The 26833-nt window shown below is 47.7% G+C and overlaps 1 protein-coding gene across 1 annotated transcript in view; it reads right to left on the bottom strand.

The window, feature by feature from the left end:
- The window catches only part of ltbp1 (latent transforming growth factor beta binding protein 1), a 195653-nt gene that overhangs the window by 86135 nt on the left and 82685 nt on the right, over positions 1-26833 (bottom strand). The window contains 4 exon segments of the mRNA XM_061788961.1: positions 1961-2020; positions 18496-18598; positions 23340-23641; positions 23797-24003. Of these exon segments, the coding sequence (XP_061644945.1) occupies positions 1961-2020; positions 18496-18598; positions 23340-23641; positions 23797-24003 (672 nt within the window).

Here is a 26833-nt window from a genome sequence, read left to right as displayed (position 1 = left end):
CCAAGTGACTGATGCACTTGTGAACGCTAAAAGATGCCAAGTTTCGGGAGCAAAGTTAGCCTATTTCCTATAAAATGCCGTACCACCTTTGCACTACATTAATTCATTCATTCATTTTCCGTACCTGGTCCCTGGCAGGGTCACCCATGACAAACAGGTCCTAGGTGAGGGACCAGACAAAGCACGGCTCAAAGACCCTAATGATGACGACAAACAATGGGCTTCGTTTTCCCTTGCCCGGACGCAGGTCACCGGGGCCCCCCACTGGAGCCAGGCCTGGTGGTGGGGCTCGAAGGCGAGCGCCTGGTGGCCGGGCCTGCACCCATGGGGCCCGGCCGGGCACAGCCCGAAAGGGTAACGTGGGTCCCCCTTCCCATGGGCTCACCACCTGTGGGAGGGGCCATATGGGTCGGGTGCAGTGTGAGCTGGGCGGTGGCCGAAGGCGGGGACCTTGGCGATCCGATCCCCGGCTACAGAAGCTGGCTCTATGGACGTGGAATGTCACCTCTCTGGCAGGGAAGGAGCCCGAGCTGGTGTGTGAGGTCGAGAAGTTCCGACGAGACATAGTCGGACTCGCCTCCACACACAGCTTGGGCTCTGGTACCAGTCCTCTCGAGAGGGGTTGGACTCTCTTCCACTCTGGAGTTGCCCACGGTGAGAGGCGCCGAGCAGGTGTGGGTATACTTATTGCCCCTCGGCTCGGCGCCTGTACGTTGGGGTCCACCCCAGTGGACGAGAGGGTAGCCTCCCTCCGCCTTCGGGTGGGGGGACGGGTCCTGACTGTTGTTTGTGCCTATGCACCAAACAGCAGTTCAGAGTACCCACCCTTTTTGGAGTCCTTGGAGGGGGTGCTGGAGAGCGCTCCAACTGGGGACTCCATTGTTCTGTTGGGGGACTTCAATGCTCACGTGGGCAATGACAGTGAGACCTGGAAGGGCGTGATTGGGAGGAACGGCCCCCCCGATCAGAACCCGAGCGGTGTTCTGTTATTGGACGTCTGTGCTCGTCACGGATTGTCCATAACGAACACCATGTTCAAGCATAAGGGTGTCCACACGTGCACTTGGCACCAGGACACCCTAGGTCGCAGTTCGATGATCGACTTTGTGGTCGTGTCATCGGATTTGCGACCGCATGTCTTGGACACTCGGGTGAAGAGAGGGGCGGAGCTGTCAACTGATCACCACCTGGTGGTGAGTTGGCTCCGATGGTGGGGGAAGATGCCGGTCCGACGTGGCAGGCCCAAACGTATTGTGAGGGTCTGCTGGGAACGTCTGGCAGAATCCCCTGTCAGAAGGAGTTTCAACTCCCACCTCCAACAGAACTTTGCTCATGTTCCGGGGGAGGCGGGGGACATAGAGTCCGAGTGGACCATGTTCCGCGCCTCCATTGCTGAGGCGGCCGACCGGAGCTGTGGCCCGGATAAGCGGTAGAAAATGGATGGATGGATGGATATTTATAGCTTATTAAGCCACAACTATACTGGTCCGGCCCACTTGAGATCAAATTCAGGTTAATGTGGTCTGCGAACTAAACTTTGACACCCATCTTTACATTTCATATTTACAATTTATTGGAAAAAAATAAAAAGTCTTCATTTTCAGGTCCTATTCTTCTAATACTTCTTCATAGATTACAGCTCTGTGTTTTCAAAAACTAACGTAGCACATAATAAAATATGCGTAGTGTTCAAAGCCAAACAGACTATAGACCGAGTCATCCAGAGGTAGTCTTTCTGCACGTAACTATCAAGCCCCATGGATAAAATGGCAATGAGCCAAATGAGACAGTAGTACCCTCTATTGGGTCTCTTGTGAAAAACTATTTTCCATAGGTATGTTTTTCTTTCTTTTTAAAAACAATTACTTCATCCATTTTTGTCTTAATCAAAGCCATTCATAACTGAGACCACAGAACACATAATTCAAATGGATAAATACAGAATGTTGCAAGGTCTTACCTTGGCAATGAGTGCTGTTGATTTTCTTGTAACCCTGGGGGCAGTCGATCAGAGGAATAGCTGGTGAGTGAATATAGAGAATAAAAATGGGGGGAAACATAAGTAATTTTATTCCAAAATGTGATAAATCATAAATAAAATCCATTAATAAGCTATATTCACCATTGTTGGATTGTTGGATGAATGGATTATATGGCTTTACAACTCACATGCACACACGCGCGCGCACGCACACACACGCACAGACACACACACACATACACACACACACTTTATTAGTCCCATTTGGAAGCGTGAATCTATACTTCAGTGTAACTGTCAATTTATCTTCAGGAGTCATTATGGATGATAAAGTATGTTTTGGCAGCTCCGGCTGGGTGGTTGAGAAGTCTGTGAAGGGTCCCAGATTTCCACACAGCAAGCCTTACAATGGTTGTGGAATTGATTGGTGATTGGTCTTTAAAAAAGTTGTGGCAAAATGAAGCTTACTACTTGGCAGCAACCAGCAGGGGCACTGTTGAATGCAATCTGAAGAAGGACAACATGGTAGCTGTTTTGCAACAGCAATTTTACCCAGACTACTTCTTCTTCTTCTTTTCCTTTCGGCTTGTCCCTTTAGCGCGTCATCCTTTTCCATGTAAGCCTATCTCCTGCCTCCTCTCGAACACCAACTGCCCTCATGTCTTCCCTCACGACATCCATCAACCTTCTTTTTGGTCTTCCTTTAGCTCTCTTGCCTGGCAGCTCCTTCCTCGTCATCCTTCTACCAATATACACACTATTTCTCGTCTGGACGTGTCCAAACCATCGAAGTCTGGTCCCTCTAACTTTGTCTCCAAAACATCGAACCTTGGCTGTCCCTCTGATGAGCTAATTACTAATTTTATCCAACATGGTCACTCCGACAGCGAACCTCAACATCTTCATTTCCGCCACCTCCAGCTCTTCTTCCTGTTGTCTTTTCAGTGCCACTGTCTGTAATCCGTACATCATGGCTGGCCTCACCACTGTTTTATAAACTTTGCCCTTCATCGTAGCAGAGACTCTTCTGTCACATAACATACCTGACACCTTCCTCCACCGTTAAAAACCTGCTTGGACCCGTTTCTTCACTTCCTGGCCACACTCACCATTGCTCTGGACGGTTGACCCCAAGTATTTAAATCCTCCACCCTTGCTATCTCTTTTCCCTGTCGCCTCACTCTTCCCCCACCACCCCTCTCATTCATGGACATATATTCTGTTTTACTTCGGCTAATCTTCATTCCTCTGCTTTCCAGTGCATGCCTCCATCTTTCTAACTGTTCCTCCACCTGCTCCCTGCTTTCACTGCAGATCACAATGTCATCTGAAAACATCATGGTCCACGGGGATTCCAGTCTAACCTCATCTGTCAGCCTATCCATCACCACTGCAAACAGGAAGGGGTTCAGGGCGGATCCCTGATGCAGTCCCACCTCAACCTTAACTTCGTCTGTCACACCAACAGCACACCTCACCGCTGTTCTGCTGCCCTCGTACATGTCCTGTATTATTCTAACATACTTCTCTGCCACTCCAGACTTCCGCATGCAGTACCACAGTTCCTCTGGCTACTCTGTCATAGGCTTTCTCAAGATCTACAAAAACACAATGTAGCTCCTTCTGACCTTCTCTGTACTTTTCCATCAACATCCTCAAGGCAAATAATGCATCAGTGGTACTCTTTCTAGGCATGAAACCCATACTGTTGCTCACAAATACTCACTTCTGTCCTGAGTCAAGCCTCTACTACGCTTTCCCATAACTTCATTGTGTGGCTCATCAACTTTATTCCTCTATAGTTCCCACAGCTCTGTACATCACCCTTGTTCTTAAAAATGGGCACCAGCACACTTTTCTTCCATTTCTCAGGCATCTTCTTACCTGCTAGATTTCTATTGAACAAGCTGGTCAAGAACTCCACAGCCACCTCTCCTAGATGCTTCCATACCTCCACAGGAATGTCATCAGGACCAACTGCCTTTCCATTTTTCATCCTCTTTAATGCCTTTCTAACTTCCCCCTTACTAATCATTGCCACTTCCTGGTCCACCACACTTGCCTCTTCTACTCTCCCTTCTCTCTCATTTTCCTCATTCATCAACTCCTCAAAGTATTCTTTCCATCTAGCAAGCACACTGCTGGCACCAGTCAACATATTTCCATCTCTATCCTTAATCACCCTAATCAGCTGCACATCCTTCCCATCTCCATCCCTCTGTCTGGCCAGCCTGTATGGATCCTCCATCCATCCATCCATTCTCTACCGCTTATCCGGGTCGGGTCGCGGGGGCAGTAGCTTCAGCAGGGACGCCCAGACTTCCCTCTCCCCAGCCACTTCATCCAGCTCTTCCGGGGGGATCCCGAGGCGTTCCCAGGCCAGCCGAAGGATGTAGTCTCTCCAGCGTGCCCTGGGTCGTCCCCGGGGTCTCCTTCCGGTGGGACATGCCCGGAACACCTCACCAGGGAGGCGTCCGGGAGGCATCCGAATCAGATGTCCCAGCCACCTCATCTGACTCCTCTCAATGCGGAGGAGCAGCGGCTCTACTCTGAGATCCTCCCGGATGACCGAGCTTCTCACCCTATCTCTAAGGGAGAGCCCGGACACCCTGCGGAGGAAACTCATTTCGGCCGCTTGTATCCGGGATCTTGTTCTTTCGGTCACGACCCACAGCTCATGACCATAGGTGAGGGTAGGAACGAAGATCGACCGGTAAATTGAAAGCTTCGCCTTTCGGCTTAGCTCTTTCTTTACCACAACGGACCGATACAAAGTCCGCATCACTGCAGACGCTGCACCGATCCGCCTGTCGATCTCCCGTTCCATTCTTCCCTCACTCGTGAACAAGACCCCAAGATACTTGAATTCCTCCACTTGGGGCAGGATCTCATCCCCGACCTGGAGATGGCATGCCACCCTTTTCCGACTGAGGTCCAATGGTCTCAGATTTGGAGGTGCTGATTCTCATCCCAGCCGCTTCACACTCGGCTGCGAACTGCTCCAATGAGAGTTGGAGGTCACGGCTTGATGAAGCCAACAGAACCACATCATCTGCAAAAAGCAGAGATGCAATACTGAGGCCACCAAACCGGACCCCCCCTACGCCTCGGCTGCGCCTAGAAATTCTGTCCATAAAAGTTATGAACAGAATCGGCGACAAAGGGCAGCCTTGGCGGAGTCCAACCCTCACCGGGAACGAGTCCGACTTACTGGTCCATATGCGGACCAAACTCTGACTCCGGTCGTACAGGGACCGAACAGCCCGTATCAGGTGGTTCGGTACCCCATACTCCCGAAGCACTCTCCACAGGACTCCCCGAGGGACACGGTCGAACGCCTTCTCCAAGTCCACAAAACACATGTAGACTGGTTGGGCGAACTCCCATGCACCCTCGAGGACCCTGCCAAGGGTGTAGAGCTGGTCCACTGTTCCACGGCCAGGACGAAAACCACACTGCTCGACGGACCCTCCTCTCCAGCACCCCTGAATAGACCTTACCAGGGAGGCTGAGCAGTGTGATCCCCCTGTAGTTGGAACACAACCTCCGGTCCCCCTTCTTAAAAAGGGGGACCACCACCCGAGTCTGCCAATCCAGAGGCACTGTCCCCGATGTCCACGTGATGTTGCAGAGGCGTGTCAACCAGGACAGCCTCACAACATCCAGAGCCTTTAGGAACTCCGGGCGAATCTCATCCACCCCCGGGGCCCTGCCACCGAGGAGCTTTTTAACTACCTCGGTGACCTCAAACCCAGAGATAGGAGAGCCCGCCTCAGAGAACCCACACTCTGCTTCCCCATGGGAAGGCGTGTCGATGGAATTGAGGAGGTCTTCGAAGTATTCTCCCCACCGACTCACAACGTCCCGAGTCGAGGTCAGCAGCGCCCCATCCCCACTATACACAGTGTTGGTGGTGCACTGCTTTCCTCTCCTGAGACGTCGGATGGTGGACCAGAATTTCCTCGAAGCCGTCTGGAAGTCTTTCTCCATGGCCTCACCGAAATCCTCCCATGCCCGGGTTTTTGCTTCAGCGACCACCAGAGCTGCATTCCGCTTGGCCAGCCGGTTCCCATCAGCTGCCTCAGGAGTCCCACAGGCCAAAAAGGCCCGATAGGACTCCTTCTTCAGGTTGACGGCATCCCTCACCGTTGGTGTCCACCAACAGGTTCGGGGATTGCCACCACGACAGGCACCGACCACCTTACGGCCACAGCTCCGGTCAGCCGCCTCAGCAATGGAGGCGCGGAACATGGTCCACTCGGACTCGATGTCCCCCGCCTCCCCCGGAACATGAGCAAAGTTCTGTCGGAGGTGGGAGTTGAAACTCCTTCTGACAGGGGATTCTGCCAGACGTTCCAAGCAGACCCTCACAATACGTTTGGGCCTGCCACGTCGTACCGGCATCTTCCCCCACCATCGGAGCCAACTCACCACCAGGTGGTGATCAGTTGACAGCTCCGCCCCTCTCTTCACCCGAGTGTCCAAGACATGCGGCCGCAAGTCCGATGACACGACCACAAAGTCGATCATCGAACTGCGACCTAGGGTGTCCTGGTGCCAAGTGCACGTGTGGACACCCTTATGCTTGAACATGGTGTTCGTTATGGACAATCCGTGACGAGCACAGAAGTCCAATAACAGAACACCGCTCGGGTTCTGATCGGGGGGGCCGTTCCTCCCAATCGCGCCCTTCCAGGTCTCACTGTCATTGCCCACGTGAGCATTGAAGTCCCCCAACAGAACAATGGAGTCCCCAGCGGGAGCGCTCTCCACCACCCCCTCCAAGGACTCCAAAAAGGGTGGGTACTCTGAACTGCTGTTTGGTGCATAGGCACAAACAACAGTCAGGACCCGTCCTCCCACCCGAAGGCGGAGGGAGGCTACCCTCTCGTCCACCGGGGTGAACCCCAACGTACAGGCGCCGAGCCGGGGGGCAATAAGTATACCCACACCTGCTCGGCGCCTCTCACCATGGGCAACTCCAGAGCGGAAGAGAGTCCAACCCCTCTCAAGAGGACTGGTACCAGAGCCCAAGGTGTGTGTGGAGGCGAGTCCGACTATATCGAGTCGGAACTTCTCGACCTCACACACCAGCTCAGGCTCCTTCCCTGCCAAAGAGGTGACATTCCACGTCCCTAGAGCCAGCTTCTGTAGCCGTGGATCGGATCGCCAAGGTCCCTGCCTTCGGCCACCGCCCAGCTCCTTCAGATTACATCGTCTGCACAAGATGCAATCCACCTGCGTGCTTCCACCTCCGCTCTTGTAGGTCACCCTATGTTCCTGCCTCTTCTGGAAAAAAAGTGTTCACTACAGCCATTTGCATCCTTTTTTGCAAAGTCTACCACCATCTGTCCCTCCAAGTTCCTTTCCTGTATGCCGTACTCACCCTTCACTTTTTCATCAACCCTATTTCCTTCACCAACATGTCCATTACAATCTGCACCAATCACGACTCTCTCTCTGTCTGGGATAGTCAGAACTACTTCGTCTTGCTCCTTCCAGAATTTCTCTTTCACCTCTAGGTCACATCCTACCTCTGGGGCTTAGCCACTAATCACATTATACATAACACCCTAAATTTCAAGTTTCAGCCTCATCACTCGATCTGATACTCTTTTCACCTCCAAGACATTCTTAGCCAACTCTTCTTTTAAAATAACCGCGACTCCATTTCTCCATTTCTACACCATGGTAAAATAATTTAATCCCTGCCCCTAAACTTCTAGCCTTACTGCCTTTCAACCTGGTCTCCTGGATACACAATATATCAACCTTTTTCATCATCATGTCAACCAACTCCCGAGATTTTCCTGTCATGGTCCCAACATTCAAAGTCCCCACATTCAGTTCTAGGCTCTGTGCGTTCCTCTTCTCATTCTGCCGAAGAACACGCTTTCCACCTCTTCTTCTTCTTCGACTTAAAGTAGCTGAATTTCAAACGGCGCCCTGCAGGTTGACGGCGCCGGTGGCGGACGTTGTTAACCCGGGCGACGACTGATCTGGTATGGAATTCTTTGGATGAACGCTCATATTTGTTTGGCAAAGTTTTAAGCCGGATGCCCTTTTACCCAGGCTACAATCCATAAAAATGTATTTATCCACACACACATAAATAAATATATATATATATATATATGAATGGTCACCCATGTCAAACAGGTCCAAGTTGAGGGACCAGACAGAGCACGGTTTTTTGTGTTTTTCGTCCGTCTTTGGAGACCTTACACGACTCACTTACACAAGGGGAGACCTGCTAACCATCAAGGAGTCTACTCCGGACTTTCTGTCACCAAATTTCGAATATCCGCTCAGTTTTTTCCCCGAGTTACTCACCGGAGCGGCGTCCGCGGTTTTCGGCACATGGAGACGGAAGCGACGCCACAGAGGGAAGCGAGCCGGCATTCAGGTGAAACTCCGCAAGAGAGGACACTGATTGGCGTTCCCGTCGATCCACCTCGCGAATGTACACTCCCTACCCAACAAAATGGACGAGCTTCATCTTCTGTTAAAGACCAGTAAAGACTTCGGACGTTCCGCGGCCATGTGCTTCACGGAGACCTGGCTCTGCGACGCTGTACCCGATGGCGCCGTTATGCTTCCCGGTTTCCACATTCATCGAGCGGACCGCGACATGGAATCATCGGGGAAAACAAAGGGCGGCGGGATATGCCTCTATATCAACGAAAAATGGTGTACGGACGTCACGGTGCTCAGCACACACTGCAGCCCGCATTTGGAGTCGCTATTTTTAAACTGTAAACCATTCTACTCGCCACGTGAGTTTGCATCATTCATTCTCGCTGGCGTCTATATTCCGCCTCAAGCTAACACGAACGCCGCATTGCTAACGCTCGCCGATCAAGTCAACGAAATTGAAAAAAAACACCCCGACTCAGCCCTCATTATTCTCGGGGACTTTAACAAAGCTAAACTCAACCACGAACTCCCTAAATACAAGCAGCACATCGACTGTCCTACCAGGGAAAATAATACTTTAGACCACTGCTACACCACGGTAAAAAACGCATACCGTGCTATACCTCGTGCAGCCTTGGGCTCGTCTGATCACTGCTTAATTCACTTAATACCGACGTACAGGCAAGAACTTAAATGTGCGAAGCCTACAGTGAAAACAGTCAAAAAGTGGACAAATGAAGCCAAGATGGAACTTCAAAGCTGCTTAGACTGCACAGACTGGAGTGTCTTTGAAAATTCAGCTGGCAGCCTGGATGAATATACGGACACTGTCACATCCTATATCAGTTTCTGTGAAGAGGTCTGTGTACCAACAAAATCATTTCGCACATTCAACAACAATAGGCCGTGGTTCACTGGTAAACTTAAGCAGCTTCGCCAAGCTAAGGAGGACGCATATCAGAGCGGGGACAGGGCCCTGTATAATCGAGCTAGAAACCAGCTGACCAAAGAAATTAACATTGCAAAGAGGATCTATACAGCAAAGTTGGAAAAACAGTTTAGCGCAAACGACTCTAAATCACTCTGGCATGCATTCCAATCGCTGACTAATTACAAGCGACGATCCCCCCAAGCTGAGAACAATAGCACACTAGCCAACGACTTGAATACCTTCTACTGCAGATTTGAAAAGGACAGTTTCACACCACACACCAACCCGGCCGCACCCGCGACCACAATCACACCTCTGACCTCTACGTTAACCATCCATGAACAGGATGTGAGACGCATCTTCAAACAACAAAAGATTAACAAAGCGGCAGGACCGGACCACGTGTCCCCATCCTGCCTCAAAGTCTGCGCGGACCAGCTCGCGCCAGTCTTCACTCAGATCTTCAACAGATCACTGGAAATGTGCGAAGTTCCATCCTGTTTCAAACGCTCCACCATCATCCCAGTCCCCAAGAAACCTGCAATCTCGGGTCTGAATGACTACAGGCCTGTCGCTTTGACATCTGTGGTCATGAAGTCCTTTGAACGTCTTGTGCTGGACCACCTCAAGAGTGTCACAGGTCCCCTGCTGGACCCCCTGCAGTTTGCCTACCAAGCGAACAGATCTGCGGATGATGCAGTCAACATGGGACTGCACTTCATCCTAGAACACCTCGACAGTGCAGGGACCTACGCGAGGATCCTGTTCGTGGACTTCAGCTCAGCGTTCAACACCATCATCCCTGAACTCCTTTCATCCAAGCTTCTCCAGCTCAGCGTCTCACCTGCCATCTGCCAGTGGATTTACAGCTTTCTGACGGGCAGGACACAGCAGGTCAGGCTGGGGGAGGCCACCTCATCCACACGCAGCATCAGCACTGGGGCGCCCCAAGGTTGTGTCCTCTCTCCGCTGCTCTTCTCTCTCTACACGAACGACTGCACCTCAGCGAACCCGACTGTCAAACTCCTGAAGTTTGCAGATGACACCACTGTCATCGGCCTCATCAAGGACGGTGACGAATCTGCATATCGACAGGAAGCGGAGCGGCTGGAGCTGTGGTGCGGCCGACACAACCTGGAGCTGAACACGCTCAAGACTGTAGAGATGATCGTGGACTTCAGGAGGCATCCTTCGCCACAGCTGCCCCTCACGTTGTCCAGCTGCCTTGTGTCAACCGTCGAGACCTTCAAGTTCCTGGGAATTACAATCTCCCAGGACCTGAAGTGGGCGACCAACATCAACTCCGTCCTCAAAAAGGCCCAGCAGAGGATGTACTTCCTGCGGCTTCTGAGAAAGCACGGCCTGCCACCGGAGCTGCTGAGACAGTTCTACACAGCGGTCATCGAATCAGTCCTGTGTTCTTCCATCACAGTCTGGTTTGGTGCTGCTACAAAAAAGGACAAACTCCAACTGCAACGGACAATCAAAACTGCTGAAAGGATTGTCGGTACCCCCCTACCCACCCTTGAGGACTTGCACGCTGCCAGAACTAAGACAAGGGCGTGCAAAATCCTCTCGGACCCTCCCCACCCCGGTCACCAGCTCTTCCAGCTCCTTCCCTCAGGTAGGCGCTTCCGATCAATGCAAACTAGAACTAGTAGACATTCCAACAGCTTCTTCCCTCTTGCAATCAACTTCTTAAACAGCTAACTTATAATTCCATTACAACAAGCTGGCAATTTTTTGACTTGAGTTCGTTGTCACATTTCTGTGGGGCCAATTATGTATTACTCCTGGACTCACTGTAGTTGTCTCGCCGTGCTGCACTATTTGCATATAGTGGCCACTCATGCCAGAGTAGCATCTGCTCCATTTGCACACTGATTGAGGAGTATCTGTAACATTTGCACAACCATTGTCCCAGATTATCGCACTACTCGTCACTTTAAACCGCATACACTCCTTGAAGTCTCAGTGCCCTTTGCACAATGGTCATTGCACCGGACTATTGCGATATTAGCCATTCGAACTGCTCTAAGTGCTAGAGGACTCTGCATCTTTTTGCACAATTGTTGTTTGTTGTTGTTTTTTGTCAATGTCTTTATGTCTCCAAAGTGTTCTGTAAATTGACTGTCTGTTGTACTAGAGCGTACAGTGGACCAGCTCTACACCCTCGGCAGGGTCCTCGAGGGTGCATGGGAGTTCGCCCAACCAATCTACATGTGCTTTGTGGACTTAGAGAATGCCTTCGACCGTGTCCCTCGGCTGGCCTGGGAACGCCTCGGCGAGTCCGGTGTTTTGGGAGTATGGGGTACCGCACCCCCTGATATGGGCTGTTTGGTCCCTGTACGACCAGTGTCAGTGTTTGGTCCTCATTGCCGGCAGTAAGTCGGACTCATTTCTGGTAAGGGTTGGACTCCGTCAAGGCTGCCCTTTGTCACCGATTCTGTTCATAACTTTTATAGACAGAATTTCTAGGCGCAGCCGAGGCATAGAGCGGTCTGCTTGGGCGGCCTCAGTATTGCATCTCTGCTTTTTGCAGATGAAGTGGTTCTGTTGGCTTCATCAAGCCGTGATCTCCAACTCTCGCTGGAGCGGTTCGCAGCCGAGTGTGAAGCGGCTGGGATGAAAATAAGCACCTCCAAATCTGAGACCATGGTCCTCAATCCGAAAAGGGTGGCGTGCTCTCTCCAGGTCGTGGATGAGATTCTACTCCAAGTGGAGGAGTTCAAGTATCTTGGAGTCTTATTCACGAGTGAGGGAAGAATGTAACGGGAGATCGACAGGCCGATCGGTGCCGCGTCTGCAGTGATGCGGACATTGTATCGGTCCGAAGCGCTCAATTTACAGGTCGAGCTACGTTTCTACCCTCACCTATGGTCACGAGCTGTGGATCGTGACCGAAAGAACAAGATCCTGGATGCAAGCGGCCGACATGAGTTTCCTCCTCAGGGTGTCCCTTAGAGATAGGGTGAGAAGCTCGGTCATCCGGGAGGAGCTCAGAGGAGAGCAGCTGCTCCTCCACATTGAGAGGAACCAGATGAGGTGGCTGGGGCATCTGATTCGGATGCCTCCCTGGTGAGGTGTTCCGGGCATGTCCCACCGGGAGGAGACCCCGCAGATGGCCCAAGACACGCTGGAGAGACTATGTCTCTGAGCACCTCGAGATCCGTCCAGAAGAGCTGGATGAAGTGGCTGGGGAGAGGGAAGTCTGGGCGTCCCTGCTAAAGCTACTGCCCCCGCGACACGACCTTGGATAAGCGGAAGAAAATGGATGGATGGATGGTTGGATAGATACCAACAATAGATAAAATATAAGGTAGTTATTTTGCATATTTGATAAATACAGGTCAAATTCCAATCCAACAAAAACACAGCAATTCAAGTTCTAGTGGTACTACTCTTCCTACATTATGTGATGTCCTAAGTGGGAGAAATAGCCATGAGGCAGTCAGATTTGTGCCTCAATTTAAGGATCCCTGCTCTTGGTGACCAACTCCTGTATGCAGAAGTAGTGTATTAGGTTGTTGTCATTGCAGCCATGAGCTTGAACGTCCCAAAATAGCGTGAAGGTTATTCAAGTTGTATAATGAATTATTTGAAGAAATTACAATTCCTCAGAGAAACCTCGTACACAACACTCCATCAAAGGAACCCATAAAAAATATCACACTGCTCAACACATCTCAGGATTAATTCAAATATATTTCCTTGAAATATTTGTACAATTAAATATTTGTACAACATGAATTGAATTAAAGTGTGAGTAGGACTTTTTGGATAGTAGAAAAATACAGGATCACTGATCACCAAGGGGACCCACACACTCACATGGGTCATTATGTCACAACACACTTTTTACAAAAATCCCCCCAAATCTTTTTTAAATAAACAGACTTCAAAAATACGTATGTCTGTCATCTTTTTAAACATAAATACATATGATATGCACAAAGTGCTTTTTAGACCACTGTTATTAATTATTATTGAGGAACCTAGTTAGAAATTAGATATTTAAAAGCTAATCCACTAATGGGGAATCACTTCCTGAGAAAAAGTGTGTTCACGAGTCACACAATGTCAAATGTTTTTAAGATGCAAAAGCACAAGATATACTACAGACAGGGGAAGCAAGAAAGACATATCCCGAAATTTTTTCTTTTAGTATTTGATTTAAAGATCAACATACTAATGGGCACTCAGGTCTGTGAGACTTTTAATTAATATATAAATAAACTAGAGATCAATTTTTGCTTTTCGTTTCAATATCAGTAGCCCCCACTTTTTATTCTTAAAACCAATTGTATATCATTAACAACTTAGTTAAATGATCACAAAATAAAACATGATCAAAAATGTTGCCAGACTTGAGAGTGCTGCTTCCAAGCTATCAAGTTACACTACTCAACCAGTTCACAGGCACAACCTGTACTTGCACTGTAAGCCCTAACGTCTGTGTCGGATAGCCTATTAACAGTATAGTATTAGGTGTTACTAATATCATGGGTGGTCTTTACACTTTTAAATGGATCAGTGATTGAAGTTACGCTTGTAGAAAGGCTCTAGAGGTGACACTGGTTTGATTAAATGTTTGGCAAATGCAATACATTATAGACTCGGTGTTTTTTTTTTTGTCTTCATATTGTCAATTTTCTACACATAATCATCTGTACTTGGGATTTTCCACACCGCTTTTTTTCAGACAGATACCACTATGAGTATTCACTCACCGATAGAAAGACATATCCCGAAATTTTTTCTTTTAATATTTGATTTAAAGATCAACACACTAATGGGCACTCAGGTCTGTGAGACTTTTAATTAATATATAAATAAACTAGAGATCAATTTTTGCTTTTCGTTTCAATATCAGTAGCCCCCACTTTTTATTCTTAAAACCAATTGTATATCATTAACAACTTAGTTAAATGATCACAAAATAAAACATGATCAAAAATGTTGCCAGACTTGAGAGTGCTGCTTCCAAGCTATCAAGTTACACTACTCAACCAGTTCACAGGCACAACCTGTACTTGCACTGTAAGCCCTAACGTCTGTGTCGGATAGCCTATTAACAGTATAGTATTAGGTGTTACTAATATCATGGGTGGTCTTTACACTTTTAAATGGATCAGTGATTGAAGTTACGCTTGTAGAAAGGCTCTAGAGGTGACACTGGTTTGATTAAATGTTTGGCAAATGCAATACATTATAGACTCGGTGTTTTTTTTTTTGTCTTCATATTGTCAATTTTCTACACATAATCATCTGTACTTGGGATTTTCCACACCGCTTTTTTTCCAGACAGATACCACTATGAGTATTCACTCACCGATACTGAGTACAGCTACGACTAGTACTTTTGATACATACATTTCAAGTAACCCATCCATCCATTAATTTTCCATTCCGCTATCCTAACTAAAGTCAGATAATTGTAAAAGACGTTTCTTTCTTTTTGACGCAAAGCATATTCGCAATGTGTAAAACTGACGCAGTGTGGTTGGAAAAACATCTACTTGATGTCTGCTTTTATTGCCTTAAGCATTTGTGGCTCGTATCGGCAGCCTTCATGACTACGTTATACCTTGAAATAAGGCCGGTATCGGCCAATACCTATACAAGGTATTGGTACTCGCCTATCCCTAATCTGGACTGATTTTGAACCCATCCATCCATCCATCCATTTTCTGAGCCGCTTCTCCTCACTAGGGTCGCGGGCGTGCTGGAGCCTATCCCAGCTGTCATCGGGCAGGAGGCGGGGTACACCCTGAACTGGTTGCATTTTGAACCCATCCATCCATTTTCTACCGCTAATCCGAGGTCGGGTCGTGGGGGCAGTAGCTTTAGCAGGGACGCCCAGACTTCCCTCTCCCCAGCCACTTCATCCATCTCTTCCGGGGGGATCCCGAGGCGTTCCCAGGCCAGCCGAAGGATGTAGTATCTTCAGCGTGTCCTGGGTCGTCCCCGGGGTCTCCTCCCAGTGTGACGTGCCCGGAACACCTCACCAGGGAGGCGTCCGGGAGGCATCCGAAACAGATGCCCCAGCCACCTCATCTGGCTCCTCTCGATGTGGAGGAGCAGCGGCTCTACTCTGAGATCCTCCCGGATGACCGAGTTTCTCACCCTATCTCCAAGGGAGAGCCCGGACACCCTGCGGAGGAAACTCATTTCGGCCGCTTCTATACTGGATCTTGTTCTTTTGGTCACGACCCACAGCTCGTGACCATAGGTGAGGGTAGGAACGTAGATCGACCGGTAAATCGAGAGCTTCGCCACAACGGATCGATACAAAGTCTGCATCACTGCAGACGCTGCACCAATCCGCCTGCCAATCTTCCATTCCATTCTTCCCTCACTCGTGAACAAGACCCCAAGATACTTGAACTCCTCCACTTGGGGCATGATCTCATTCCCGACCTGGAGAGGGCACACCCCTCTTTTCCGACTGAGGACCATGGTCTCAGATTTGGAGGTGCTGATTCTCATCCCAGCCGCTTCACACTCCGCTGCGAACTGCTCCAGTGAGAGTTGGAGGTCATGGCTTGATGAAGCCAACAGAACCACATCATCAGCAAAAAGCAGAGATGCAATACTGAGGCCACCAAACCGGACCCCCTCTACGCCTCGGCTGCGCCTAGAAATTCTGTCCATAAAAGCTATGAACAGAATCGGTGACAAAGGGCAGCCTTGGCGAAGTCCAACCCTCACCGGAAACGAGTCCGACATACTGCCGGATATGCGGACCAAACTCTGACTCCGGTCGTACGGGGACCGAACAGCCCGTATCAGGGGGTTCGGTACCCCATACTCCCGAAGCACCCCCCACAGGACCCACCGAGGGACACGGTCGAACGCCTTCTCCAAGTCCACAAAACACATGTAGACTGGTTGGGCGAATTCCCATGCACCCTCGAGGACCCTGTCAAGGGTGTAGAGCTGGTCCACTGTTCCACGGCCAGGACGAAAACCACACTGCTCCTCCTGAATCTGAGATTCAACTTCCCGACAGACACTCCTCTCCAGCACCCCTGAATAGACCTTACCAAGGAGGCTGAGGAGTGTGATCCCCCTGTAGCTGGAACACACCCTCCGGTCCCCTTTCTTAAAAAGGGGGCCCACCACCCCAGTCTGCCAATCCAGAGGCACTGTCCCCAATGTCCACACGATGTTGCAGAGGCGTGTCAACCAGGACAGCCCTACAACATCCAGAGCCTTTAGGAACTCCGGGCGAATCTCATCCACCCCCGGGGCCTTGCCACCGAGGAGCTTTTTAACCACCTCGGTGACCTCAACCCCAGAGATAGGAGAGCCCGCCTCAGAGAACCCAGACTCTGCTCCCTCGTGGGAAGGTGTGTCGGTAGAATTGAGGAGGTCTTCGAAGTATTCTCCCCACCGGCTCACAACGAGTCGAGGTCAGCGGCGCCTCATCCCCACTATACACAGTGTTGATGGTGCACTGCTTCCCCCTCCTGAGACGCTGGACGGTGGACCAGAATTTCCTCGAAGCCGTCCAGAAGTCTTTCTCCATGGCCTCACCGAACTCCTCCCATGCCAGAGTTTTTGCTTCAGCCACCACCAAAGCTGCATTCCGCTTGGCCAGCCGGTACCCATCAGCTGCCTCAGGAGTCCCACAGTCCAAAAAGGCCCGATAGGACTCCTTCTTCAGCTTGACGGCATCCCTCGCCGTTGGTGTCCACCAACGAGTTCGGGGATTGCCGCCACGACAGGCACCAACCACCTTACGGCCACAGCTCCGGTCGGCCGCCTCAGCAATGAAGACGCGGAATATGGTCCACTCGGACTCAATGTCCCCCGCCTCTCCCGGAACATGAGCAAAGTTCTGTCGGAGGTGGGAGTTGAAACTCCTTCTGACAAGGGATTCCGCCAGACGTTCCCAGCAGACCCTCACATTACGTTTGGGCCTGCCACGTCGGACCGGCATCTTCCCCTACCATCGGAGTCAACTCACCACCAGGTGGTGATCAGTTGACAGCTCCGCCCCTCTCTTTACCCGAGTGTCCAAGACATGCGGCCGCAAGTCCGATGACACGACCACAAAGTCGATCATCGAACTGCGGCCTAGGGTGTCCTGGTGCCAAGTGCACGTGTGGACACTCTTATGCTTGAACATGGTGTTCGTTATGGACAATCCGTGATGAGCACAGAAGTCCAATAACAGAACACCGCTCGGGTTCTGATCGGGGGGGCTGTTCCTCCAAATCACGCCCTTCCAGGTCTCACTGTCATTGCCCACATGAGCATTGAAGCCCCCCAGCAGAACAATGGAGTCCCCAGCGGGAGCGCTCTACAGCACTCCCTCCAAGGACTCCAAAAATGGTGGGTACTCTGAACTGCTGTTTGGTGCATAGGCACAAACAACAGTCAGGACCCATCCCCCCATCCGAAGGCGGAGGGAGGCTACCCTCTCGTCCACCGGGGTGAACCCCAACGTACAGGCGCCGAGCAGCAATAAGTATACCCACACCTGATCAGCGCCTCTCACCGTGGGCAACTCCACAGTGGAATAGAGTCCAACCCCTCTCAAAAGGACTAGTACCAGAGCCCAAGCTGTGGGTGGAGGAGAGTCCGACTATGTCTAGTTGGAACTTCTCAACCTTACACACCAGCTCGGGCTCCTTCCCTGCCAGAGAGGTGACATTCCACGTCCCGATAGCCAGCTTCTGTAGGGTTAGGATCGCCAAGGTCCCCGCCTTGCACTGCACCCGACCCCTATGGCCCCTCCCACAGGTGGTGAGCCCATTGGCAGGGGGACACACGTTACCCTTTCGGACTGTGCCCGGCCGGGCCCCATGGGCACCACCAGGCGCTCGCCTTCGAGCCCCACCTCCGGGCCTGGATCCAGAGGGGGGCCCCGGTGACCCGCGTCCGGGCAAGGGAAACCTGAATCCATTTATTGTAGTCGTCATAGGGGTTTTTGGAGCCGTGCTTTGTCTGTTCCCTCACCTATGACCAGTTTGCCATGGGTGACCCTGCCAAGTGCATAAAGCCCCAGACAACTTAGCTCCTAGGATCATTGGGAAACACAAACCCCTCCACCACGATAAGCTGACGGCTCAAAGAGGGGTCATTTTAAATTATCTTTTGTTTAATCAGTGATAAACCTAATCCTACAATATATGTATTTTTTAATGACAGCACTTACATTGTGTCTTTGGACATTTCTGGCATTTGTGGAAACCCCATGATGTCCCAATGGTCCCACAGCACTGCTCCTGTTTAGTCAGACCCGGGAGAGCTTTCCCACACTGAAACATACAGAACAGTCAGTTCATAATATTAAAAATATATAGAGATCATTAATATAAGCCATGCCATAAATAAGGTACAGACAAATGCATTAACCAACTGTGAGCTAGTTTTTCATTCGTTTAAAGGGGATATATTTTGCAGACGTACAACACCAAATGCATGAAAAAACAAAACAAAAAAACAAAAATGTAGGGGGCGATCTGGGGGCGATCCCCCGGGCCCCTGCAGAGAATGCTTTTGATTTTAACATAAATTAAGCAATCTGAATGACTCTAACGAGTACAATAAGGCAAAATAAACAAATTTTCTTCATGCAGAATTTTTTTTATTTACAGCGCTCAAGTACATGTTGATGTACAAATTTAAGATTAAAATTAAATTTCCCTAATTTCTTTGCTTTTTTGTTCTGGCCTCCAATTTGAGCCAGGCCCGTCTCCACCTGCACCTGATGCCCCGCTGCAAGCTGTGCCACATGAATAGCATCCTCCTCTCTCATTCAGCACTCAGCACTCTCATTCTGGAAAAGAATTGACTAAAATCCTCATCTGTTTCACTTTATTTTATTAACAACTTCAAAGTCTAATCCCAAATGCATCCTCCAAGAAAAAATTAAGTGCAGTATTTTTCTGTTTTTATTGGCCATTTCTGAATTTGAAGTTAGTTCATTCGGTGTTGTGACATAATCCCTAACATCGCTACATCGCTTAATACATTTAACATTAACATCTGTAAACTACTGTAATTTCTCATGTATAATCCGCATTTTTTCACCAACCATTGTCAAAAGTCAATAGTGCGCATTATACATAGGTATAGGGGCAAATGGAAAAAACATTCACATTTTATAAATGTATGCCGCCATCTAGTGGTTATGAAAAAGCTGTACACTTTCATTCCAAAATGCCACTGCCACCTAGTGATTATAAAAAAGGTGCAGCCTACACTTTCATTCCAATATGACAGAGGTACGTATGACTGCATATATGTACAGTTATTCTTCATAAATTTACATACCCTAGCAGAATTTGTGAATTTATTTATTTATTTATTTTTAATATGACTGATGACTGAACAACAACCATCATTAATTTCTTTATGGTTATGTTTTGTTCAATGATAATGCTTTTCTGAAATGCTTGACCATTTAATTTCAATCCCATTAAAATAAAATGTGTTTTGCCTGGCCCTTCATGTTTTATTTTAAGAATTGTACCCATCTTACAAATTCTGCCTGGGAAATCAAACATATGAGCACAACTGTGTTTTCTAGTATACAACTAAATATAGGGCTGTGAATTTCAAAATAAGAGCAAGTAAATTAACAAAAGGATTACGTGTTCAAATAAAGTGCTTAAACTCTGAATAATTCCCTGAAATTTTTTTACAAAATACAGATAATACTTCGTTATGCTCATATGGGTAGAGGCAAAGTCATGCATTGTAAAAATGCATTATACATAGGTAGAAGGGTTTTCCAGAATTTTTAGGTCAACTTTGGGGGTGCGTCTTATACATGGGTGTGCATTATACACGAGAAATTACGGTAATTAGATAATTGTAGGCGCGTTTCCTAATTAATACAAGATGTACAAGTGGATCAGCTCTTGTCGCCGATAATACGTGTGCTTCGCGGTTCCGCTGGGACCACAACCTGGGCCATGACGCGCAGCACCTCAACACGAAAATACAAAAGACCAGTGCAACAAATAAGACACTTGCTGATCTGATGAGCAAAAATGTTGCTTAAACATAAGAGTAGCAATAGAGGATGTCCGCTCCGGAGGTGGGTAGAGTAGCCAAACATTGTACTCAAGTAAGAGTACTGTTACTTGACAATAAGGTGACACAAGTAAAAGTAAAAAGTAGTCCTCCACAAAAGTAAGAGTAAAAAGTAAACAGTGAAATAATTACTCATGTACTGAGTAAATAGCGCAAACAATAAAAAAAAATAAAATAAATAAACAACAAAAACATTTGCAATTTACTGCACGGTGTTTTCTCAAGTTATAAGTGGGCTGAAATGTCCACATTTGGGCAGATAGTGCCATACAAATACTACAATACATGAAAGCTGTTGTTTTTTTTCGTTTAATGCTAACAAGAGTAGCGCGTCATTGCCTTCAGAGTAACGACGACCTTCCCAAAATGGCCGCCACGTAGGCACGACAATCAGCCGGGCTGGCTTATGCAGTTTCAATACCTATGCCCGGGAAGTCCAATGAAGACGTTGTGTGAGGTCACGTGATTTTAATGTGTCGTTTGATTGGTGAACTATGCTTAAACGTCATTAGCGCTTAAATTAGAAACAGCGCCCAATGCGGAAGTCGCAGTTGTAGTCTCAAGCATGAAATAGTTGATAAATATGCAATAATTGATGAATAAAAGTAGCGAGCGGCATTTACATTGTTGTAACGGAATAAAGCACCGTTACTTCTTAGCAGCAGAAGCGGTGGAAGTGTTTTTTCTGGTCTCGTCAACTCCTGTGACTTATCCGGTGACAGGGACGGGGACCCCTGGGGACGCCCCCAAGGAAAAACTCATCAGATTTATACGAGTCACATAAATGGCCTATTTTGAGTTAAAAACTGCGAATTTCGCTGAAAGGCAACTGATTTGCGTGAATGATTTTGGAAAATTATTACTTTTTATTGCTTGTACAGTAAACCATACTGTAGTTGGGTCTCTGGAGTGCCTGTCTGCCCATCCAAGTGTAAAATTGAACAATCAAGTAAATCAGTTATTGTATTTCTGAAAATGTGTCTATGAAAGCAGTTCTGAATTTCACGTAATAGAGGGGCCAATTTACTTAAGTGCCCCGCACCAATTTCCTGCACCCATGACTTAAAAGTTAGGCTGAGGGAAGATCCAAAAGCACTTTCAAGCGAAGGCCAGATTTTTACAATGGACTACATTGTCTGAAACACTACATCACAGCCAAAATGTAAGCAGAGCTGCATTGAATTTTGTTGGAAGCACAGATTAGCGTTAACTAAAAGCAGGAAGCAACACACATTTGATTACTCTGTGATGACGTCAACACCAGGGGGTGGGGGGTATTTGTGTTTGCAGATGTTTCGCTACATATTCATGCTGTCTTTGTAGGGGCCCCCATGCCCGTAGCTTGACTCTGGCAAGTGAGCCACTCCTAGCTCCGCCCCTAGTTGTCATGGTAACAAAATCCACCCTTACCATTGGCCCAGCATTATGTGGGACAGATGAGGGCTGGCTCACTTGCATGATAAACAAAATGGGCTTATTTCCATCAAGAACCTTGGAACTATTTTAAATGGTAGAAAAAAAATGCATGTCTCCTTGAAGTACAACCCCAATTCCAATGAAGTTGGGACGTTGTGTTAAACATAAAAAAAACAGAATACAATGATTTGCAAATCATCTTCGACCTATATTTAATTGAATACACTACAAAGACAAGATATTTAATGTTCAAACTGATAAACTTTATTGGTTTTAGCAAATAATCATTAACTTAGAATTTTATGGCTGCAAGACGTTCCAAAAAAGCTGGGACAGGTGGCAAAAAAGACTGAGAAAGTTGAGGAATGCTCATCAAACACCTGTTTGGAACATCCCACAGGTGAACAGGCTAATTGGGAACAGGTGGGTGCCATGATTGGGTATAAAAGGAGCTTCCCTGAATTGCTCAGTCATTTACAAGCAAAGATGGGGCGAGGTTCACCTCTTTGTGAACAAGTGCGTGAGAAAATAGTCGAACAGTTTAAGGACAATGTTCCTCATCTACGGTCCATAATATCATCAAAGGGTTCAGAGAATCTGGAGAAATCACTGCATGTAAGTGGCAAGGCCGAAAACCAACATTGAATGCCCATGACCTTCGATCCCTCAGGCGGCACTGCATCAAAAACCGACATCAATGTGTAAAGGATATCACAAGCAAGAATGGGGAATTCCACCTACAAAGCTTCAACAATTCGTGTCCTTAGTTCCCAAACGTTTATTGAATGTTGTTAAAAGAAAACGTGATGTAACACAGTGGTAAACATTTTTGGGACGTGTTGCAGCCATGAAACAATAAGGTTTATCAGTTTGAACACGAAATATTTTTGTCTTTATTGTATTCAATTAAATATAGGTCGAACATGATTTGCAAATCATTGTATTCTGTTTTTATTTATGTTTAACACAACGTCCCAACATCATTGGAATTGGGGTTGTATCTCAAATAGCTGTGTGAGGATAACCAAATAAACCAGGTCATTTTAAAAAGCTAACGTAACACTGTTCCTATTCCTTTCAGAAACACTGGCCCTAAGAATGTCAATAACTAAAACTATATAGGCCCGTGACCGGCGTAAATCTTGCACAGCGGGTAGCGTAAATCTGCGCGAAAGCCAACACATGCAAACTGACGTTTTTTAAAAAAGGGTGCTCTGTGCCATTGTAGGAGTGGACACAGCAGACTTCATTTTCCGCCAATCAAAGCGACTCCTCTTATTCCCTTTAAATTCACCGCAATGACAGTCTCGCATAGAGACATCTCTGCACAGAAGAGGACACATAGATCTGCCCGTGAGTGGAGCATTGTCGCTGCTCTTGGCTGGTGTGGCTTGCATAGAAATCAGGATACGGCAGTTTCTGCGCTCCACTGCAGATCCGCCAACTACGAAAATAGATCCCTCTGTCACAAGTTAGGGTGATTATAACAAAATCTAATTGGACTCATGAATATATTGCATATTTGATTTACTGAGATCTTACCTGACTACCAACAGTTTCTTGGAAGCAGCGGCCCAATGTGCTCTTAGAGGAGACAGGCTGGTACTGCGTAATCTGGTCACCATGCTGGCCTGGATAGACAATGTTGTAGCCATGGTGTTGGACCTTCTGACGGCTTTCGGTGTGATGAAAGCTGTAGCTGGAGGATGAAGAGGATCCTAACTGGGGACCTCTTTGATTTTGTCCATTACTGTGGTGGTTGTCCAGCTGAGATACTTGGTGGACCTCGACAGATGCCTCGGGAGGATGTTGGATGTGGATGTTTACAATGTTGGGACTAAATACTGATCATGGAAAATTACAGGGGGTAATTAATATGATACAATTGTGTGCTTATTACTTGATACTGGTGATGGGCTGATGACATAGGATTGCTCGATCACATGAAAATAAATGCAAGTCAAGGTTTAACATTCACTATTAACAAAATAGCACTCACCAGGATTCTGCCCATTGCTGTAGGTCAGAGGCAACGTGTGTGTGGTTTGGACCTGAGTTTGACTGTAGCTGCTTGATGTCTGCTGTTGTTGATGGTGTCCATTTTGAACTGGCAACTGGCAGAACTTTCCAGTGAAATTTGGAGGGCATTGACATTTGTCCCTGGCACTGCACTTGCCACCATTAATACAGGGGAGATGGCACACCACTGAGGAGAGAAACAAGCATTATAAGCACAACCATAAACATGTTTCACCTTGGAATGGCTACATCAAAGTCCTGGTACATTCTCTCCTCTAGTCATAGCGAAGCTTTGGTCATCACTTAACATCTTTTTCCAACTATAGTCTATTCATCGTAAATTAGGGTTGGGGATTTGTGTAAGGCAATTAATGTGTCTCTACTTTGAACATGCAAAACAGCCCAAATTCTGCCTTTATTACTTTCAGTGTGAGATACAGACAGATGTGTTTTTCAGTGTTAAGACGAGAACAATGCATAAACCTCTCACCTTTCTGTTTTTACTTTTCAAAATGCCATTGTTGTAGAAAAGAAAGGGCAAAGTGACAGATTCACTGATTTTGGTTAAAGACTGTCCTGTGTAAGTCCTTGAACCCATGCATTCTTCCTTCAAATGTAATTACACTCAAATTAATTTGTTACATCACATGCAAATTTTCTGATATTGTTGACCTTAAACAACTTAACTGGTGCCAACCACCTATTATATTCCACATCAAGTGTAGGGTCACACATAGATGGCGAACCAGCTGAGGCTGTGACACATCCTGGACTAATCACCAGTCAATTAGAGGGCTGACAGATAAAGTATAAAGTCACCTTGCCCAAGCTGTACTTGGCTCTATTCGCTTCACTTTGGCATAGCCAATTTTGACTCATCAGTCATCGAGAGACTGCTCTAATGTCACTAGTTTGAAGAATTAAATGCATCAGTCACAGAGAGACATACGAATAAATAGCACTGGGGGGAATGAGGACTTTTTCATATTTATGTTGTAACCATGTGAGTGAGCATAATGTGTACTGTGTACTAATGTCACTGAAATCAAGGCATTGCAATAATTCTTCAAAGAATAAAACAATTACAAAATTAATAAACTATTTTACCTTGATGTTGTGTACTCTATATTATGTATTGCATATTATCCAATATTGACTGGTTGATGGGAGGCTCAGTTTAACAAAGCTAAACTCAACCACGAACTCCCTAAATACAAGCAGCACATCGACTGTCCTACCAGGGAAAATAATATTTTAGACCACTGCTACACTACGGTAAAAAACGCATACCGTGCTATACCTCGTGCAGCCCTGGGCTCGTCTGATCACTGCTTAATTCACTTAATACCGACGTATAGGCAAGAACTTAAAAGCGCGAAGCCTACAGTGAAAACAGTGAAAAAGTGGACCAATGAAGCAAAGATGGAACTTCACAGCTGTTTAGACTGCACAGACTGGAGTGTCTTTCAAAATTCAGCTGACAGCCTGGATGAATATACGGACACTGTTACATCCTGTATCAGTTTCTGTGAAGATCTGTGTGTACCAACAAAATCATTTCGCACATTCAACAACAACATGCCGTGGTTCACTGCTAAACTTAAGCAGCTTCGCCAAGCTAAGGAGGATGCATATCAGAGCTGGGACAGGGCCCTGTATAATTGAGCTAGAAACCAGCTGACTAAAGAAATTAACATTGCAAAGAGGAACTATGCAGCAAAGTTGGAAAAACAGTTTAGCAACCAAACGACTCTAAATCAGTCTGGCATGCATTCCAATCGCTGACTAATTACAAGCGACGATCCCCCCAAGCTGAGAACAATAGCACACTAGCCAACGACTTGAATACCTTCTACTGCAGATTTGAAAAGGACAGTTTCAGACCCCACACCCACCCGGCCGCACCCCCGACCACAATCACACCTCTGACTTCTGCCTTAACCATCCATGAACAGGATGTGAGACAACAAAAGATTAACAAAGCGGCAGGCCCAGCCCATGTGTCCCCATCCTGCCACAAAGTCTGCGCAGATCTCTGGAACAATAGATCTCTGGAACTGTGGGACATCTGTGGTCATGAAGTCCTTTGAGCGTCTCGTGCTGGACCACCTCAAGAGTGTCACAGGTCCCCTGCTGGACCCCCTGCAGTTTGCCTACCAAGCGAACAGGTCTGTGGATGATGCAGTCAACATGGGACTGCACTTCATCCTAGAACAGTGCAGGGACCTACGCGAGGATCCTGTTCGTGGACTGCTGGAGCTGTGGTGCGGCCGACACAACCTGGAGCTGAACACGCTCAAGACTGTAGAGATGATCGTGGACTTCAGGAGGCATCCTTCACCACAGCTGCCCCTCACGTTGTCCAGCTGCCTTGTGTCAACCGTCGAGACCTTCAAGTTCCTGTGAATTACAGTCTCTCAGGACCTGAAGTGGGCGACCAACATCAACTCCTTCCTCAAAAAGGCCCAGCAGAGGACGTACTTCCTGCGGCTTCTGAGAAAGCACGGCCTGCCACCGGAGCTGCTGAGACAGTTCTACACAGCGGTCATCGAATCAGTCCTGTGTTCTTCCATCACAGTCTGGTTTGGTGCTGCTACAAAAAAGGACAAACTCCGACTGCAACGGACAATCAAAACTGCTGAAAGGATTGTTGGTACCCCCCTACCCACCATTGAGGACTTGCACACTGCCAGAACTAAGACAAGGGCATGCAAAATCCTCTCTGTCCCTCCGCACCCCGGTCACCAGCTCTTCCAGCTCCTTCCCTCAGGTAGGCGCTACCGATCAATGCAAACTAGAACTAGTAGACATTCCAACAGCTTCTTCCCTCTTGCGATCAACTTCTTAAACACCTAACCTACATTTCCATTACAACATGCTGGCAATTTTTTGACTTGAGTTCGTTGTCACATTTCTGTGGGGCCAATTATGTATTACTCGTGCACTCACTGTAGTTGTCTCGCCATGCTGCACTATTTGCATATACTGGCCACTCATGCCAGAGTAGCATCTGCTCC

Source organism: Phyllopteryx taeniolatus, chromosome 11, assembly GCF_024500385.1.
Source record: "Phyllopteryx taeniolatus isolate TA_2022b chromosome 11, UOR_Ptae_1.2, whole genome shotgun sequence".
NCBI lineage: Eukaryota > Metazoa > Chordata > Actinopteri > Syngnathiformes > Syngnathidae > Phyllopteryx > Phyllopteryx taeniolatus.
Note: the sequence above shows the minus strand (reverse complement) of the source record. Positions and strands in the feature narration are given on the sequence as shown.